The sequence below is a fragment of the Blastomyces gilchristii genome (assembly GCF_000003855.2).
Source record: "Blastomyces gilchristii SLH14081 genomic scaffold supercont1.1, whole genome shotgun sequence".
NCBI classification, from domain to species: domain Eukaryota; kingdom Fungi; phylum Ascomycota; class Eurotiomycetes; order Onygenales; family Ajellomycetaceae; genus Blastomyces; species Blastomyces gilchristii.
This window is the reverse complement of record NW_003101682.1, coordinates 6496085-6514527: the sequence shown is the minus strand read 5'-3', so window position 1 is coordinate 6514527 and position 18443 is coordinate 6496085. Positions and strand designations below refer to the sequence as shown.

Sequence of the window (18443 nt, the reverse complement as noted above, 5' to 3'; positions counted from 1 at the left end):
CAGGAGAATGGAAGCGGGTATACAAAAAAACGTTTTTGTGTAACAGACAACGAATGAAAGCATTAAAACCCCGAGAAGTGGGTATGGCATAAGTTGTCATATCGTAGTGTGGTGGTGGCATCAGTCTCATCATCATTGCAAACAATAAACACAGAGCAGCGAAAAGAGAACAAGAGAAAAACAGAGGGGAAAGAAAGAAAAAAAAAAAAGGGGGGGGGGGGAATTCAAATAACTCAATCCCAATCCTCCATATCCATCCCATCATCCTCAATTTCAATATTCGTCCCAAGCGCCTCCTTCCCTTCTTTGATCATCGCCTTAAGCTGTTGATTCAACCGGCGAATACTAGCATCCTCCTCCCGTTCGCGCCGTTTCGCCCTCGCAGCAAGTCGCTGCGCTTCAATGGAAGCCGGTGAACTGCCATATTTGGTTGGACTGCTTGATTTGGCAGGTTCGTAAGATGTTTTGCCGTGGCTAGAACTGAGCTGATGATAATGAGGATGGTGATTTGAGGATGAGGACGGAGAGGAGGGTCGTGCGAGAGTTAGAAAGGGTTGTTTTCTGGCAAGTCTACCGACTGCGACTCTTCGTGGCGTAACTGAATTAGTCTTCCGAGCTATCTTGTGCGCTGAAGAGTGATGTGTTGAGGACGGGCTCATATCATCTTCCTGCACATCTTTGGATTTTTTGGCGTTCCGAACCAGGATCCAGTTCCCCTGAAGTTCATCATGGTCGTTGTGGAGGACACGCGGATTTTTATGAAAGGAATCGACGGGGAAATGTCCCGGAACCGTAGCAATCCCGCCATCTTGTCTTCCACCAGATGAGGAAAAGACATCATCCTTCTCACAGACATTCTGCCACGCATTTGGTTCTTCTACTACCTGTGATGGTGGTAATGATGGTGCTGGCGGTTGCTGAGGTTCTGATCCCATGTGATACCCCTTACCTCCCCCTGCGTAAAACCCGCTGAAAGGACCTGACCAACAGAAGTCCCATACTTTCCCGGCAACACCCCCCACAATCTTCACGACAGTCGAGCCCCAGCCTCCCCCAGTAGCATTATTCTTATTATTATCAGAATCAGGACTCTCCGATAATAGCGACTCCCGCCTCCCTCTTTTCCGAGAATTCACATTTGCATCTCTACCACCACCAACAACAGGTGACAAGGACCCTATTGAAGGGCTATCCATCGGCGTATGCATCAGTTCCCGATAGCGGTTAGGTCGATAGTCCACCTCAGGCCCATTTCCCTCGTAGCATTGTTTCTCAGACCCCGGCGTAAACGGCGAGAAGTCAGCAGCACCCGCAAAACGATAATCCGTATGTATTAATTAACCAGCGGTATGGGAGTTGCGATACGAGACAAGGGCGCCATTATCGTCATCGTCGATAGCGTTGACCGCTCTCCCCACGAACTCATAGTCGCAGCCGTAGTAGTCGCAAAAGTAACAGAGCCGTCCTCCAGGCTGGGGCTGCCATCCCCCCTCATCACTCCGCCATACCCATATCTTGCACGTTTGCGACTTCCCTGGTGCTCCGGCCCAACCGAATGGCAGAGAGAAGAAGCTGCGGGGTGTGTGTGGGGGGAGTGGTAGAACCGCGATCTGGCACTGGCGAGATCGAGTTTGGGGGGGATAGGGGAGTCCAGGAAGAAGGTGCCTGGCATGGAGGATTCGGAAAATGTCATCGTTGGGGGGGCTGTTTTTGTCCCCGTGGTGGTATGCGGTTCCGCTGTTGCGCCCGGATGGCGGTGACGTTGTGGAGTGCAGAGGGGACGTTTACTATCATTTATTATATTGCGCAGATTGTGAAAAGGTGTCATGGTTGAGCCCGAATGAAGTTGGAGTGTGACAGCCGCAACATAATGTGGCGGGCCCAATGCTCACGAAAGCAAGTGCCAAGATTGAGGGAACAAATAAAACTTTAAGGGCAGAATCAGATTGCGATTCCATCAATGCTGTATCATTATTATTATTATTATTATTCTTCCATTTATACTCATATGCAAGCGGAGCTTATGATGAGTCCTTGCGTGATGTTAAATACAGGTCAAGTGTTGGTTATACAGGAGGAAATACAGGTGTTGAGACTATGCCAAGATAACAAGAACATAGGAAAATACAAAGGAGTGACAATTAGATAGTTACATGCGATAATAACTTCTCAGCCCAGGAACATAGAGTGATTCATTGGAGCGATTTGTACACCTCTGTATTTAACTGTGCCATGCTTACTCACTCTCTCTAGTGAGTGCGCCACAGCATACGGAAAACCACACTGTAAAGAAAATATTTTGAATATAGTGATCTTCAAAAATTAATTAATAATCATCATCACATCTATCTATAATATAAAGATTATCTATATACTCATTAGAAGGTGTAGAATCTAGACTGACCGTGTGACTGTGTCTGAGACCATATTCCACCCCGCGATTTATTCCACGACTTTCCCCCCTTCGCCCGCACCCCTTTACACCAACCTCCTTCTCTCCATCAAACTCAACAGATTATATCCTAACAAAGGCCCAGAGGATACCTCCGTTTGAAAGCTCACCAGGCCTTCGGCGCGTGCACAGGCAACCTCATTATACTCTCATTCTGAATCAAGGACCACCGCGACAACATCTATTGAGCTGGTCACTGCATTCAAAAAAATTCGTGAACACGGTGACTACGGCGTTTCATCATCAACCTATGCAGCAGCTGATGTTACTGTATAGGATAACATTTATCTGCGATCGAGAGCGCTTTGCAAACACTGCATTTACTCGCAAGCTGCGTGCTTCGCCGCTCGACGGGAGCTTATGTCTACTACGGTCGGGGACAAGGCACTCGGCGGAGAATGGGAGGAAATTTCTGCTTGTGCGTTTGAGATAACGGAAGATATGACTATGGAATTCCAGGGTAGATCATGTAATGTTGTGGACAGCGAAGGAAAATTGGTTGAAAGTTTAGGATTATCCATTGAACAAGATTTACATGCGCAATTGGTCACCTGACAGCTTGCAGCCAATGACAATAAAATTGCCATCTAATGCTTTCTTTTTGCTTGATCTCGTCGCATCTGGATGACGGGAAGATGAGGAGTGGCGCACTCAACTCGGTGCAAGGCATGCCTTAGTGAATTTGCTAGAGTACATGCGTCATTTCTTGTCTTTCTTGTTGGAACATTCAGTAGTTTATGAAGTTAATCAATTATGTAAATTTTTTATCTCTATTTTACACATCTATAGATGCCTACAGAGTCCCGTTTTTTGGGAAGCTGATACCTTTGAACATACAAGTAGCATGGAAAAGCCGCAAGACAGGCAGAGCAAGGTTGGTTTTAATGCCAAGAGGGTGCCACCTCACCTACGCTGTGGGATGGTGGGGTTGGGACTATTACCCCTCCAAAAATATTTCCCCGACCTGACAAGACTCGGCACGAAACACCCTCCAATTTCCAAACGCCAGTTACGACTATATCCAGTGGAACAACCTCTTCGCACACTCAGAATCATAGACTCCCACGCCGTATCATCATTACGCCCCGCATTTACCTTCCAAGCGACATGTCGACCGAATCGAAGAAAAACCTGAATGTTCGCCGTTTGCCTCCAGAATGCGACAATGAACTGAAAAACCTCAAAGAACATGTGAATAAAGTCGTATCGTGGCGCTCGATATCTAATACTATGAAGGAAAGCATAGAGTCTCTAGACTCTTCAAAAGTTGAAACCATATTACGTGAAGTCGAGGCAGATGTGAGTGTCATTCCTCTCTTCATGGATAATAGGTAACTGATGGCTATGGCAGGACTCATTTAAAATTCTGAGAATAACTGACCGCACCCGGTTTATCACGCCGAATCCTGTTAACCTCGTCCCTATATCAAACGATGTAATGATATCCGATCACCCTGATCAACATTCAATAATAACCGTTCCGGCTGGAAGTATTGTAGAGGTTACAGGGACAGTCTGCTATTTCCACTCTTGTGTTGATCTACTCATCATCTAAACCACTTTAAGATGAATGGCGAGATGGGCAATGGGGATATCGCAAGGCATAGAGAGAACAGAAAGTATGCAGTAGAATGAATATGCAATGTTTCAAGACTCTGTGACTCCAGTTTAAGTGGAGTCAAAAAATTGTACTTTGAATTAAGTTATGTATTAAAATGATTGTATTTCCTACCCTCCTCCCATAAAACCTTCCTGGAACGCTGATGGTCATGTATTTGAACTGTCAGAAGTTGGAAACAGTTGTGACTGACGGAAGTTCATGCCATCAGCTGGACTAGTATCTGGAAGCACCAGGGAATGATTGTCATAACCCACACTCCTCGGCGATTGCTCGACTGTTGATTGCCCAGATATTGGATGCTGTGTGCCGAGGTCATGAAACATGCTCTGGTCAAATAACACACTCGGCCATGGCTCGACTGTCGGCTGCTCAGATATTGGATGCTGTGTGCCGAGGTCATGAAGCATGCTCTGGTCAAATAACACACTCGGCCATGGCTCGACTGTCGGCTGTTCAGATATTGGATGCTGTGTGCCGAGGTCATGAAACATGCTCTGGTCAAATAACACACTTGCCCATGGCTCGACTGACGATTGGGATTCTGGGGTAGGACTTGCATGTAATGATTGGCCCTGAGGTATACGATTCCGGGAATTAATAGGCTCTCCAGATATTCTTCCACTGGCTATACAAGGGAACTGACGTTCATGATTTTCGTTGACGATAGGGGCGAGGTCAACACAAGAATCAGGGTTGTTATTGATGGGCTCAGTGACACTAGTACCGCCTTGCTCAGAAGAACACCTAGGAACAGGATCACGCTGTGGTTGTAGCCGTGGCATCCGTTGTTGAAATTGTTGCAGCATTCGGGCAGCGTCTCTCTCGTCGAATGGGAGCTCCCTGATGCGACTTGGCTCCCGACCATTTCGCACTTGCTTTGAAACAGAATCATTGTGACACTCGGGAGCACCCGAGCCACCACGACCGCTATAATACGGCGAAATGTCAACGGATTCAGATATTGAGCTTGTTGGTAATACGCTTTGGTTGACTGACGTGTGTTGGGCCGGATCGTTGGTCGAAATGTGACCTAAAACAGGTTAGAGTCTTTAGAGAAGCAAAGATCGGGTTTGAGATCTTACCTTTAGGAAGAGATTGGGCATCATCATGACGCGCGGAAGTAGAGGTTATCCAGGAAGGTGGCTGGCTCGAATTCGGGGAATCTTCTGTTTGGTCTTGACGGAGATTCCTTTCGAGGGGTGGAACATAAGGTGCTGATGAGTTATTCTGCATACCATTGAGTTCTCTGGCGGCGGTTCCTCCAGAGGATCGTGGCCTGATTGCTCTAAAGACACGGGGTTGTGAAACCAAACGGCGGCGTTTGGCTGCGTAGGAGGACGATGGAGGCCAACGTCGTTCATTTTGCCAGTGTTCTACGTGAGATGTAAGTAAAGAGCATCCCCTTTGACAGTAGGTCCTCACCATTGTATGCTGATTGGCCCGCCTCAACCCAACTCGAAGCATTTTGGAGGGTGTGAAGTATGTTTAATTGATCTTTGAGAAGTGAAGAAAAGTCATAAATGTCCTTGTAGGTCAGAGCGTCGAAGGACCCATAAGCAAATGGTATCGCTACCCCCATTCCAGAGGTCTGACACATCTTCTCAACCACCAGTTGTTTAGTTCCTCGCCTGAGTGCCTGGTAAGCTGATTCGGTGTCGTTGAACCGGGCCACACGTTCCACGTAAAGTTTAAAGTTTCCATTTTTATTGTTGACTGATGACAGTATACTGGACACATCATCTAGCCTTGTGTTTCCTGCTCCTTGCACACTGTTTTCCCATTGATAGAAATCAAGTGCTAGGGATCGCTGGGCAAGGCATTGAATGAATCTTTCCCCAGGCTTTGGATTGTGCTTTCCGGTAATGCTTTTAATATGGCCAAGGCGAGAGTCCTCACTCCGTAGATGCTCAAAGAAGCCTTTAACTATGTTTTGTGAACTGTTTTTCGAGAATTGGGAAATGTTGTTGAGTTTTTCTTGTACCTTTTGCAAGAACCGCTGAGACCGAAACGAAGGGGGGGAATTGGAGTTGGAAGAATAAGTCTCTGAAAGTACATCGTCCGTCGTAAGTTGCGTCGCATCTTCGGGACAAGAATTCTCATCTCGAGAAGTGGGGGATGGAGTAGTGTAGTGCTGAAATGATCTGTCTTCATATGTCTCTGAAGTGCCAGCGGTTTTCTGAAGCAATTCGTTGTTGACAGGAGTATGAGAGGAGCGACGAAAGGGAGTAGTAGTGTGCACCTGCTGAGATGGTGCACAGGAAGAGTTTCGAATAACTGTTACTCCAACTCGTTCTACAATTGTCTCGAGAGTAGAAATTACATCCATACGATGGGCCCTAAGCAAGTCTGGAGATACTCGCAGTAAGGCTTCCAAAATTGACGGTATTCCTAATTCAAATGTCATCTTGGGCTGTTGGGCTGTTGGGCTGAGATAGAAGGGGTAGAACAGAACTCTGACCAGAATTTGAAAAGGTTGATTCAAACAGATCAGCACTGATGGGCACGTCGGAAGCATCATTATTGTTTTATTGGTAACTAGTCGTTAGTCAGTCCGCCAACGAACAACCTATCAAACGGTGTCATCCAGTCTGCATAATTTCTATTTTGGTTCGCAGCCAGCCAACAAACTAGCGCCTTTTTGCCAGATCAAATTATCGGCAAACGCTCAATTTTTCTCCCACATTTCAGAAGGGTTCTGCGAAGCACATTCTCGATTTGATAATAGCCTGTAATGATGATGGAAACTCGCCAACCCTCAGGAGGTAAAACGCACGGATCGGTTTTCATGGCTCTCCGATGGAGATCTGCCACTGGCGGGTCGGTTGTTTCCCACCCCGTGCATCAACAGTCCAGGCTCTTGATCAAAATTATTTTCTTTTCATCAATGCTTTTAGTAGCACTGACGTTCTGGTGGACTCGGATATTGTACCCCTAGATTGTCGTCTTGTTTTCCTAAATGTGGGCTGCATGGGACTCACACTCGCAATGGCTTGCTACTCCCATCACCCGGCCATGTGCATAGCTTCCTTTTGGATAATTTTCAAAAAGGAAACAATCCTTGTTCAGGGACCTGCCTTACCCACCAAGGTTCAGCTGCTCTCCTTTTTACCTTTCAAAAACTTCACAGGCCATGCCCATTCTCAGTTACGCGGCCATTTGCGAAGAGATTGGCCGCCGGATAGTTATAAACCACAAGATGTCGCTCCGCGACAGATCATTTCAAAATAGACCAACTTGGTTGCCTTTCTTGCAAAATGTATCCTAACATCTTGTATGCGCTTCTGTCCACAGCGCTCATCGTGCTAAGTACAGTGCATCTCATCTTGCTTACCATTCACCGCCCCCAGCCTCACCAATTGCCTGAGATATCAATCTTTGTTCTCTTTGTCTGCGTCAATGCTGTTGTCATTGGCATTGGTCTATCAGGCTTAAGGCGCGGGGGTGAGCAGTCCCTTCTACTGAGACAGTGATGGATAAATGCTAAAAGCTTGTTTCAGATACGCCAGCATTTTACTACTCCTTGGGAATATGTACAGCATTTCCGCTAGCCCTTGAGGTATGGTATTCCCAATCCCCTGCTTTGGTCCTCGCTAATCGCGATGTCTAGATGATTCAGCTGAGCAAAATCCAGGCCGGACCACTTACGAACGCCCTCCTGCATCAATTATTCTTAGGGTATTGTTTTCTGTCCCCTGCGGCAAAGCTCGGGTTGATCCTATGGTGTGCTCTCCCCCCCCCCCAATCTTGATATGCCTTGTGCTCATTGAGTTAGCTCAGTCGCCTACGAGGCGTCGGTGAAAGGTACAGCTGTGGTCGTATCTATCGACTACATGGTACTCGCGGTTGCCGGTCTGCTTTTTTGAGGTGGAATTCGCGGTATACCATCTCAGGGCCCTGTGATCCATGAAGTTACAATCCATGCATTTCTTGTTATCGTAACGGCAGGGTTTGCCGCAGGTGGACTCGTCCACGACTGGCCCTTCTGGATTGAAGTAAGTTCAGTGAAACTACGGTTCTCTCTTCAACATGTGCTGACATGCTCTTAGGTGATGTTGATTATTGCTATTGATGTCTATATGGCTTGAAATATCTCCGCTCAGTCTATTGAACCGGGAAACACAGTGCTGTTAGCGAATTTCAGCAATGACACCATTTCCTGTTTCTGATTGAATTGGAATGTGGCTGCCTGTGGATACTAGTTGGTGTAGCAAGGGCTCATGCTCTTCTAACTTGCTTCTAATTGCTTGAACGTTGAATAGTTTTAGCTATTTCCATTTAATACCATAACAATATTAATTGGCCTAACTTCCAGGTTTCTGCTCCCTCCTTGTCTCTTGGCTGGGAAGCTTGTCGGTCGGCTGGATGCTTCTTACGAGCTTATGGCTTTAGAATGAAGGACATTAAAGCTAAAGACTCGAGCACAAGTTTCTTCAGAGATAATATGATATTCTTCGCTTGCATGGTTTGGTGAAGATACAGTTGAGTACACAAATGGTTACTTTACGGCAGCAAGCAAAGTGATTCTGGTTTTGAGAGGTATATGGTTCTCTTAGAATGTTCTTTTCATTGTGTAGCTAACACCTTTTCAGAGATAGACAAAGATTTGACCGGCAATTAGGGAAAAGAACACGCACTCGAGCGATGCGAGAAAATGCAGAACCCCAAAAGAACCAACAGATCTCAGGATCAAGATAATGACCAAACCACGGCCCATGTTCTATTGAGCAGAATGCGGTTGAATCAGGAAACTCTAGTGGAAAAATTACATTCGGATTGGGAAAAACAGCAAAACAAAGAACGATATGTTCCAGACAAAGCTCGCCAACGTCGGAAAATCTCACACGAACCGAACCAAGTGAATAAACATCATGATGCTGAGACAAACCTCAACCAAACAAGCGCGGTCCCGCCCCATCTTAGCCAAGCTATTGACATCGACAAAGAATCAGAAGAATCTGCGCTCTGTATGTTGTCGCTTTCTTCACTGATGGAAAAACTGAAGAAGCAAAAGGGGAACAAAAACGGAAGACCCGGGTTCATCGGATCGCCAAGTGCTGCTCCTGCGAAGGAATTAGCTCAGCGGTCAATAGATGCACATGTGAGCATGTGTATTGCCCATGGTGCTTCCGTTCCTCAGATGAGCCCGACGCGACAACAGACGAACCCATGGAGGAGATTCCAGATTTTAACAATGATGATCTCTGGAGGAGCGTAGAAACGGTAATTAGACCGAGTCCATGCCGGTTTAGTTCTTCACTAACATACTCCCAGGCTATTCGGAATCGAAACAGAGGGGCCTGAGTTCGCATGTCCGAGTTGTTTACCATAAAATTTGCCCAATCGATCGTAGGATTCGTCGAAATGAGCTTCAACGGCGTCAGCCTCCAGAGGAAGGGCGCAGATAATGGCGATTGCAAAATCGGTTCGGCTTCTTGGGCGCATTCTGAGCCGTTCTTGGTAGCTTTGTCGCTAGAGCTTGGATATTTAAGCCTTCTCTTAATCACAAGGGAAATGAGAGTGATGGATTTAACATGATCATATCCAGGACAGTTCGGCCATGAAGATGGAGGGGTAATCAGTTACGCCCATCTGCAAGGATGTCAGTCTCGTAACCAATCATTGGCGTGCATATAATAAACTGACTGCGAGCTGCATTCAGCAGCATAAGCAACCTGGGATACATTTAGTAGTTTATCGCCTTTTAGCATACGATTGCGATATCATCGCAAAACATCCTCTAAGCGACTCACTCTACCGATTGCAAGGTCACTGTACTCCAGCCGAAGGTTGCTATAACCTATCAAAATACAATAATGTGTTCTAGGATATAACTTGTACGCCAACCTCATGTCAAAATGCCAAGCCCTGGGCAAGGGGAAAGAAAATATTTTGGTTGGAGGGATTTGTGGTGGGCTTGGTGGCAGGGCAGAGGAGTCATTCGTCGCAGGATTGCAACGAACCCTTCGCTGCAGCAATTCAAAGGATTCGAGAGGCTCTGGACCAAGAACTGGATAAGATGAAAACCAAGGGCGACATAGACAAGCATTATTGGACGGAGATGATCTATCGCCGGTTTTTAGGCTCCTATAGAGTCCATCATGTACGAGAAAGTGTCCTACCCGCGGCTGAAGATACAGGCACTACCGAAGCCATTCTGTCCGGAATCTCTCCCCAGGATAGAGGTTTTCTTCTTAGGTTCGCATCCCGTGATGTGAACAATCTTACTGCTGTTACATTCAAAGATATTCAGTACCTTTACCGACGCGGGGCTATCTTCTTGAGGAACTATGGGGAAACACAGACATCTGGATTCAATGCTGAGACAAACCTCAACCATGCCGGCTTTAGTTCTTCACTGACAGATTCCAAGGCTATTCGGAATCGAAACGGGGAGACCTGTTCAGAATAAGGTTCTTGGTTACAGTGGTGATGTTTGTAAGATGGGAGTGCAACTGCGCTAGCCGAAAATCAGTTCATGTAATCTGCAAGGGGAATTAGCGTTATAGAAACTCAATTCACTTGCTGGGAACCTTTCGGGGCTCTCGGATTAATAATTTTTCCGACGGATTAGATTCAAGGGGAGGAAGATAACTTCACTCTTTAATAGATAAATCAAGGGCCATGCAATATCAGCTCCGGTTGGGCGAAGCGAAGAGTGCTTCCCAAATAGGATACCTGCTATCCGTGCGATGGTTCGAGTGGGCTACTAAAAATGAGATGCACCGTTCATGCCTCTTTGCATAACCCGATGTAGCCCCTGCAATAAGTACTAAGCTCAGTGTTTTCCTCTCGTGTTTCGATGATCAACACTCCTCATCCAAGTGATTCCAAATCTCCAAAGAAACACCCACCCAGAGCGTGGCCGTTGCATGGTGGGAATGGAAATGCTATACCTCCGTGGGGTATGGATGACCATGGACATACTGGTTCCCAGTTGGGTTGGGCGAAGCGAAGATCCGAACCGTTTGTTCCGTGCTAACAAATTCCAGGGGCTCAATCGTCGGGCAGGAAGCAGTCAAGGTAAGGCTAGCTTGCACTCTGGACCTTGTTGTGTCTCTTGCTAGAACTCCATAAGGAGAGGCCTTGCACCCACCCTTCTCCCATCTTGTTCTCTACATACGTCGGAAACGACGATAGCCGGCATGGGATCACAGAATCCCAATCTCAACCATCTCCTTTGCCCCCGTGCCAAAAGAGTTTTTAGCTGCTTTCTAGTTTTTACCCTTCCTTTTATCATGCTTGGCGTTGTCTTCTGGGTTGTCCTCTGGATGGTTGCAAAAGTCGCAGTGTGATTGCCTGCCCAGTTGATCAAAATAATTCCTCAGTCACAAAGAGCAAAGAGAAAATGGGATTGAACAAGAGCTGTTATACCCAAGTCCTCTAAGAAGTGAAAGCCCAGAGATCACGACAGATGCCCGAAGAAACCAAAATGGCTCAGGAGATACTGCCAGTCATGGTTGATGGTTCTGAACTGAGACTGGCTGCATGGTGAATGAGAGAGGCGCCCAAAAATGACGCTGGCCAGATATACTGTGATCACCTGGATTGTCATGATTATATCTTCAAGCAATGCAGTGAGTGGATGTATGTGTCATTCTTTTTAACTATAGTTTCTATTTCTTGAACTGTGTGCTAAGTATCTCAACAGCAAACACATGAATAAACATGATCACTCATACAAGTGCACAAACTCAGGTTGCAATCAACAATTTATTCAGACAGCTATCTTGCATCATCATCTAATAATGATTCATCAAGTGAACAGCAAATGAAGATGAATGTGTTCTTATTCAGACTGTGATCATAGCTTTAGCAGAAAGACAGATCTCAAAATTCATATTCACTGCTTTTATATAAAACCAGATAGCATTGAATCTCTCTGTGCTGAAATTACTCAGCTTCAGTGAGAAGCTATGCAAAGAGATTCAAGACTGAATAAGATGAAAATGAAGCTGAAACAGGTACTTTCTTCTTCTGTTTGACTCTCTTCCTGTGCAGAGCTTGAAGTGGGAGTTTCAGGAAATTGATTCCACAAAATCAAACTGCACATGTTCAAGGCTATCAGATGATGATTATTGATTTAAGATATGTTGATGGCCTGTTAATCTTCTCTATGTGATTCAGGGCCCTGTTTTGTTTTCTGGTGTACATGCATCATTTGTTCGTGGTTGATATAAATCAAAGGAAATTGATTGGTTACTTAAAAATAGAACATCCTTGCTTTGCGCCAATGAAGAAATAGTGCGTCCGGAAAATTAGAATTTCTGGATGTTGTGGTGAATTCTACCCAGTTGTAAGAAGCTATTCATTACTATTCCTTGACAGTCAAATCTAGATATGCTTATATGACCCAAGCTACACTTCATTCAGATCACAGTCTTTCTGGAAATTTCCCTCGCTCCCATTATCTGATATTTATTGAATATATTCTCGACACTTTATTGCTGACCCGGGAAACTATACACAGCTAGAATCAAGGGATGGGTTCACGTGGCTTGTACGGGTCCCAATAACCGCCTTGCTGCATATTTTGTTGGAAGATGGCCCCTGGAGCAAATACTGAGTTATGTCTCTCTTTTGCTTTGATGATCACCACCAGCCCGTTGCCCTGTGCATATGCAGGCCGGCCATCTATGCATGGGAGGAAGTTGCTCCTGTAGGAGCATATGAACTTACATGCTTGTGCCTGTATGTTTAGCACCGGCGCCTCATTTGATGGCCTGGAAAGGATTGAGGCTGTCAAAATTGGGCTACGCCGCTTGGTGTGATTTCTGTTCATCTCTTCATCATTTCCTGGTTTTGGCTGGTTATCTGCAAGCATAAAAGGATAGGAGCAACCCATGATGATCTGTCTTTTGTCTGCTCTTTCCCAGAGGTCTCTTGAACTAAGCCCCTTATCATACACTCAGCATACCTTATCCCGCCCTTTTTTGTGCTTCAACCTCATGGGAACACAAAAAAAAGGTACTCGGTCGCGTACCAGCTACTCTCAGTGTGTGAATGTCAGTCAAAAATGTGATGAAAGCCGCTCATTGTGTGAGAGATGTAAATGCCTTGGATTTGTCTGTGACTACACACCCCATCTCATTTGGAAGAAGGTGAAAGTAGTGAGGGAATCCTTGTTGTTGTCAATTTTGAACCCCCTGAGTCGGGCGGTATCAATCACAACATCATCAACCACAGCAGCAGCAACAGTGGCAACAATATCACTCTCAGCTGCTCCCCTGCTACCGGCAAGTCTCACACTCACCACACTATCCGAGAGCCTGATGTGCAATTGTTCTAGTTGAAAGACAGATGATGAACTCTATCAGTCTTGTGAGAAACAGAAATATTTCCTATCAACAAATCCTGGAAAAAGCCAAACTGAAGTTTCCTGACACACTTGCATGTAGTTATCACAGGCGGCATCAGCATATTCAATTGGGATTGTGGGGGGTCAGTGCAAGATATTGTATCTCTCTATCAGCAATTTCCCATCATTAGAGATGAAGTCAATGCTTTGATGGCACTACATGTTCAATGCTGCTGAGTTTCTTCGCTGGCAAGCGTTGACTGAGTCATAACTGAAACTATGCACTTTCTTACCTTCCCATCTGCAAACAGCAATCCCAAAGTATCAGTTTTCACTATGATCCTGCTGTTTCAAATATCTGTAAGCCTGCCCCTCCTTCAAATATCTTCCAATACACTAACTTGTCCCCGGTCTGGTGCAGATGAGAGCCGGATATACTTGGACCCACCAACTTCCTCAGATCCTATCCTTATTACTGGCACTTCCGGACAATGTGTCTGCTGCAGTGAAAACAGATGCCTGCTCCCAGCTTAACCTACTTGAAATTCTAGGCAGCTTAGACACGGATGTGTGAATTGTGGGGCGGTGATCAGAGGCTGTTCATATCTGGGCTACTTATTGTTCCAGAAGGGAAGGGATAGAAAAAACCACCGGCCTGCTGCGGCCGCTTCTGGATCTGGTAGCTCATTTGTCTAGGAATGAGGATGTAGCAGATGAACTCCGGGAGCTCTTGTTGGGATTACCCCCTGAGAGTGATGACTATGCCAGTAATGTTCATCGATGCTTTATCCTCACAGCGCTGCTTCAGCTACATAGCAGTGTCCGCTCTATTCCCGACGTAGACCTGCGGATCAAAAATCTGTTGGACATGGTGCGTCGTCTTCATGCTGCAACTGACACACGGCATCAATGAGTTCTGTTATGGCTGGCATATGTGGTCGGCTGCTACGTGAGAGAGGTCAAAGATAAGAGCCTTGTTGAAAATATACTACAAGTCAGAATCCCTGATCGCCCATCTAGTTTAGCCTCTGAGGAATCTGTATTGGTGATGTTACAGCAATTGAATGAGTGGTTGTTGATTGGTGAAAAAGATGCAGTTTCTGAGTTGAGCCTATGGTAGGCCTGGTGAAGACAGTTTATTCGCCTCACATAATGTGTATAACAGAAAAATAACTATCAATTTAGACGGCGGGGCAGTGATATGGGGGGATGGCTGCCATTGCTTGATTTTTTGAGAACTGTTTGTGGTGTAAGGATGTCTCAAGCATCACACTCTTCTTTCATTCGGCTTTCTTCCTGTATGGAACCTGACCTATAAAGCTAGCGGTATGGCCACACATATTTTGAGCTTAAAATAATGACAAGGTTGTACCAGTTGAGGGCCTGGCTAATGTATTTTATCACTTTCTCAGCCGGTCTAATATTTTGCCAACAGAAATCCGAAGCTCTGTCATCATAACCAGCGCATGTTTGCCTTCCCTGGATCTTCTGGGGTGACGGAGATTGTCATCTCTGGCGGCTGTGTTTTCCTGATTGGTGCTTCTTGTCCGCTCGATCGTAGCATGGATGCATTCATTGGCACTGGCGCCTTATGTCGACCCGGGAAACGATGCACCACTGGAATCGAGGGAGGGGCTCCCAAGGCAACTCTCGGGCCCAAATCACCACTAGCCTGTTGCCTAATGCAAATGCAGGCCGGCCATCTTTAGTCAATTGACTATGTGACAGGCTCTGAGCAGCTATAAGAATAGCCATGTTTGTCCACACTTTATCCGTGGGAGGTGTTTATCTCAAAATGCTCTTTGTCAGAAGTTGTTGAGAATGGATGTCTGATCTCTTTTGAATCCTTCAGACGAGCATAACATTGTTGATACTGAGAAGCGTCACCATGAAGATGAGATTGAAGAGCAGATACACAACAGGGACTCAATGGTATCTGATTCAATGACACCGGCCCTTGAAGAATTTCCAGATGTCAAGGAGTTTGACCAGCTTCTGAAGAGGTAATAAACTACACTATTCATCTCTGGAAAGGTCACTGACAGGTTTATTAGATATGTTATAACTTCAACTATAAAGACATCAACATCATCAGCAGAAGCAAAACTGATCAAAAAGATGCTTCTTAACTCTAAAAACACATTCATAGCGTCAGCACAATTTCAGTATGTATGTTTGATTTCATTTCTATTTGAATAGTTATTTCAAAATCTGAGACTGATGATTTGAAGATATCGGGTGAAAAACTCGTTCAAACTCAAAACACACAAGGTATTTTTAAAAACTTTATGAGGATAATGCTCATGCTGATTGAGACTGCCTAGTCAAAACAATTGATCTGCTGTCAAGAGAAACCCATAGTCACTCATGAGAAGTTCTTTAAAGTTCTGACAAATGCACACCAGCAATGCCAACACGGAAGCTGGTATAAGACTGAAACTCAAGTGAGAAAGATGTATTACCAGTACACTCATTGCACAGATCAAAATTGCTCTTTTGAAAAGATCAAATAAACTGACTGCAGAATTAACAGAATCCCTCAAGTGCTAGTTCAGCAATACATAAAAATATGCTCAATGTGCAATTCAGTACTATTGAATTCACTGATACCAGCTTTGAAAGGATTTCCAGATATCATTGAGTTTGACAAGCACATAGCAAGGTACCTATACTAATTCAACTCTGAGAGAGGCTACTGACATGTTTATTAGTTATATTAAACATTTGCCTGATGAATTTAGAGATAAAGCTACAATATTCTGAAGCATGATTGAGAAGATTAAAAAGACACTTCTTAGTAATGAAATAGTCAGGTTTTAGTATGTATTTTAGCAACCTTCATGAATAGTTGTTTAGAGGCTGATATAACATTTGAAGAGATTAATTCAAAAAGATGTTTACATTAGAGCTGATCAATGATCAGAATTCAGTCTGTTGAGAAGAGAAACTCATTGCAATTCAAGAGAAACTATTTAGAATTTTGACAACAGCATATCAGAAATGTGAATATGAAGATCAGAAAAAAACTTCAGCAGAAGTTAATAAATTGTATTCTTAATGAGTATATTCATTATTGTCTGAGAATATTTTGAAAAGATAATCTTGACTAACTTCAGAATTAACAGAGTTTCTGAGAAACTAATTCGTGAATTTATTAATATATGCTTAATATGCAGGCTGAAATCCACTAGATCATCATTTATGTGTGAATATAATGAATATAAGAAAAGCTATTAACATCTGAACACTCTGAGATTGTATCAATTGAAGTGTGTATATTATACCTTTCTCTTCTATTAACTCTTTTCATTGCTGATATTGGTAAATAAGACAACTCTAAGAACATCTATCATCGCGACTTCTCTAACTGACTTTAATATTACAAGCAGGCAGAGTCTTACTGCTGTGAATATATTAATTCTTCTACAGATAAGCCTTGCAACTTCATCATTTCTCATTCTAGTAGACTGATTATGTGACCGTGTCTGAGACCAGAATCAAACTTTACAGTTATTATATTATCTAAAAGTATTACTTCTGATTATGATTTGTATTTATTATATTAATCTTAAATCATGTTATTTTAAATATTAAAGATCTCAGATTCACTTTTTAAATAAAAATCTAGTCTCAGATAAAGAATATATTTAAATTCTTAGTTATATTTTTATTCTGATCTCATTATTAAGAATAGTATTAAATAAAACTATAAAATCATTTCTCACTTATATAATATCATAACATAGTGCTTATTTATTGAAAATTCAATAAAGAGTATTATCAAATATTATTACTTTTCTAAATATAGATTATAATTCACATAATTTTAATTATAAAAAAAATATAAAATATAAAAAAAAGTAAAAATAAAAAATAAAATAAAAACAAGAAAAAATCACAATAAAAAAAAAAAAAAAAAAGAGAAAGAAAAAAAAAAGAAAAGAAAAAGAAAAAAATAAAAAATAAAAATAAAAAAAAATCAAGATTATAAAGCTGTAGTATTTTTAAAGTACTCACTTCTCAGAGTCTTTATAATATTTATTATTAATTATATATCTCTTACAGTGAGAGTAATATAGCTGTAATAAGTTATTATCTTAATATTATTTAATAAATAATCAGTATATATCTGTATAAATGTGAATAATTAGAAAATATATACTTAAAAATTATGATCAGAGTGAACTCTGCTATCACTTGAATAATATTAAGAGTAGAATACTGAAATTGATAATTTCTCTCATTAATTTCACAGATAAGATATGTGAAGATAATCTTGAGAAATATAAGATTTTCTAACTTCTGATAAAAACAGATCTCATGAAGAGACTCTATTTTCATAATATCAGAGACTGAGTATTATTAAAAAGTATTACTTTTATACAATGTATATATACTTACTGCAGTAATTCACTCTCTGTATATATAACTAAGAGTTACAGCTTTTTCACACTGCACAGCTCTCTCTGAGATACTACTGTTAATTTATAACTTATACAGTCTCTCAGTTCAGTATACACTGTGTATATACAGTTCTGTGTGCTTAGATTATGTTAATCATTATAATCTGACATAATACTCACTTTTCACAGACTATATTTCATTTAAGAGAGAAGAGAAAAGACACAACTATTATTTTATTAAGAGAAGAATGAATAATTAGTATTATTAAATATAATTTAATTTATCTGTATTTAAAATTTAATTAGTTTATACTCTTTAATTTAAGAGTTTCTAAGAGTGTTTTAATAGTTTTCATATCAGCTTGAACTTAGTAATGAGTTGAAGAAGAAGAGAAAAGAGAGAAGAAAGAAATAAGAATAACTTATCTTTATAATATAAAAATAGAGAATCACTGCAATTATTCTCTCTAGTAATAAAGATCTGTTTTCTGCATGTATCTCTGATATATATTATATAATCAATGCATATAAAGAATATCAATAGTGTATATATTGAATGAAGATAATATTGCTATATAATACTGTAGCTGTTTCTGTACATCTCTGAAAGCAGTTAATAGTTTCTTTATCTCTTTATATTTAATAAGTTAATAATATATTCTGATGCACTCT

At 42.6% G+C, this 18443-nt stretch overlaps 5 protein-coding genes across 5 annotated transcripts; 3 read left to right on the top strand and 2 right to left on the bottom strand.

Annotated features, from left to right (window-relative positions):
- Nucleotides 1-233: 233 nt before the first annotated feature.
- BDBG_00686 (uncharacterized protein) lies at nucleotides 234-1693 on the bottom strand (the record flags this gene model as incomplete). The annotated part of the gene is made up of 2 exons (XM_002629394.1): nucleotides 234-1177; nucleotides 1423-1693. 2 exons carry the CDS (start codon nucleotides 1691-1693, stop codon nucleotides 234-236), a joined length of 1215 nt encoding a protein of 404 aa, XP_002629440.1.
- A 1866-nt stretch (nucleotides 1694-3559) lies between these two features.
- Nucleotides 3560-4007, top strand: BDBG_00685 (uncharacterized protein; the record flags this gene model as incomplete). The annotated part of the gene is made up of 2 exons (XM_002629393.1): nucleotides 3560-3751; nucleotides 3804-4007. 2 exons carry the CDS (start codon nucleotides 3560-3562, stop codon nucleotides 4005-4007), a joined length of 396 nt encoding a protein of 131 aa, XP_002629439.1.
- Nucleotides 4008-4219: 212 nt separating this feature from the next.
- BDBG_00684 (uncharacterized protein) lies at nucleotides 4220-6477 on the bottom strand (the record flags this gene model as incomplete). Its single annotated transcript, XM_002629392.2, has 3 exons — nucleotides 4220-5103; nucleotides 5156-5446; nucleotides 5496-6477. 3 exons carry the CDS (start codon nucleotides 6475-6477, stop codon nucleotides 4220-4222), a joined length of 2157 nt encoding a protein of 718 aa, XP_002629438.1.
- Nucleotides 6478-7327: 850 nt separating this feature from the next.
- Nucleotides 7328-10482, top strand: BDBG_16172 (uncharacterized protein; the record flags this gene model as incomplete). Its single annotated transcript, XM_031724176.1, has 8 exons — nucleotides 7328-7514; nucleotides 7571-7629; nucleotides 7681-7793; nucleotides 7846-7906; nucleotides 7964-8065; nucleotides 8860-9037; nucleotides 9211-9293; nucleotides 9898-10482. 8 exons carry the CDS (start codon nucleotides 7328-7330, stop codon nucleotides 10480-10482), a joined length of 1368 nt encoding a protein of 455 aa, XP_031575957.1.
- A 4639-nt stretch (nucleotides 10483-15121) lies between these two features.
- BDBG_16171 (uncharacterized protein) lies at nucleotides 15122-15375 on the top strand (the record flags this gene model as incomplete). The annotated part of the gene is made up of 2 exons (XM_031724175.1): nucleotides 15122-15149; nucleotides 15221-15375. 2 exons carry the CDS (start codon nucleotides 15122-15124, stop codon nucleotides 15373-15375), a joined length of 183 nt encoding a protein of 60 aa, XP_031575956.1.
- Nucleotides 15376-18443: the final 3068 nt, after the last annotated feature.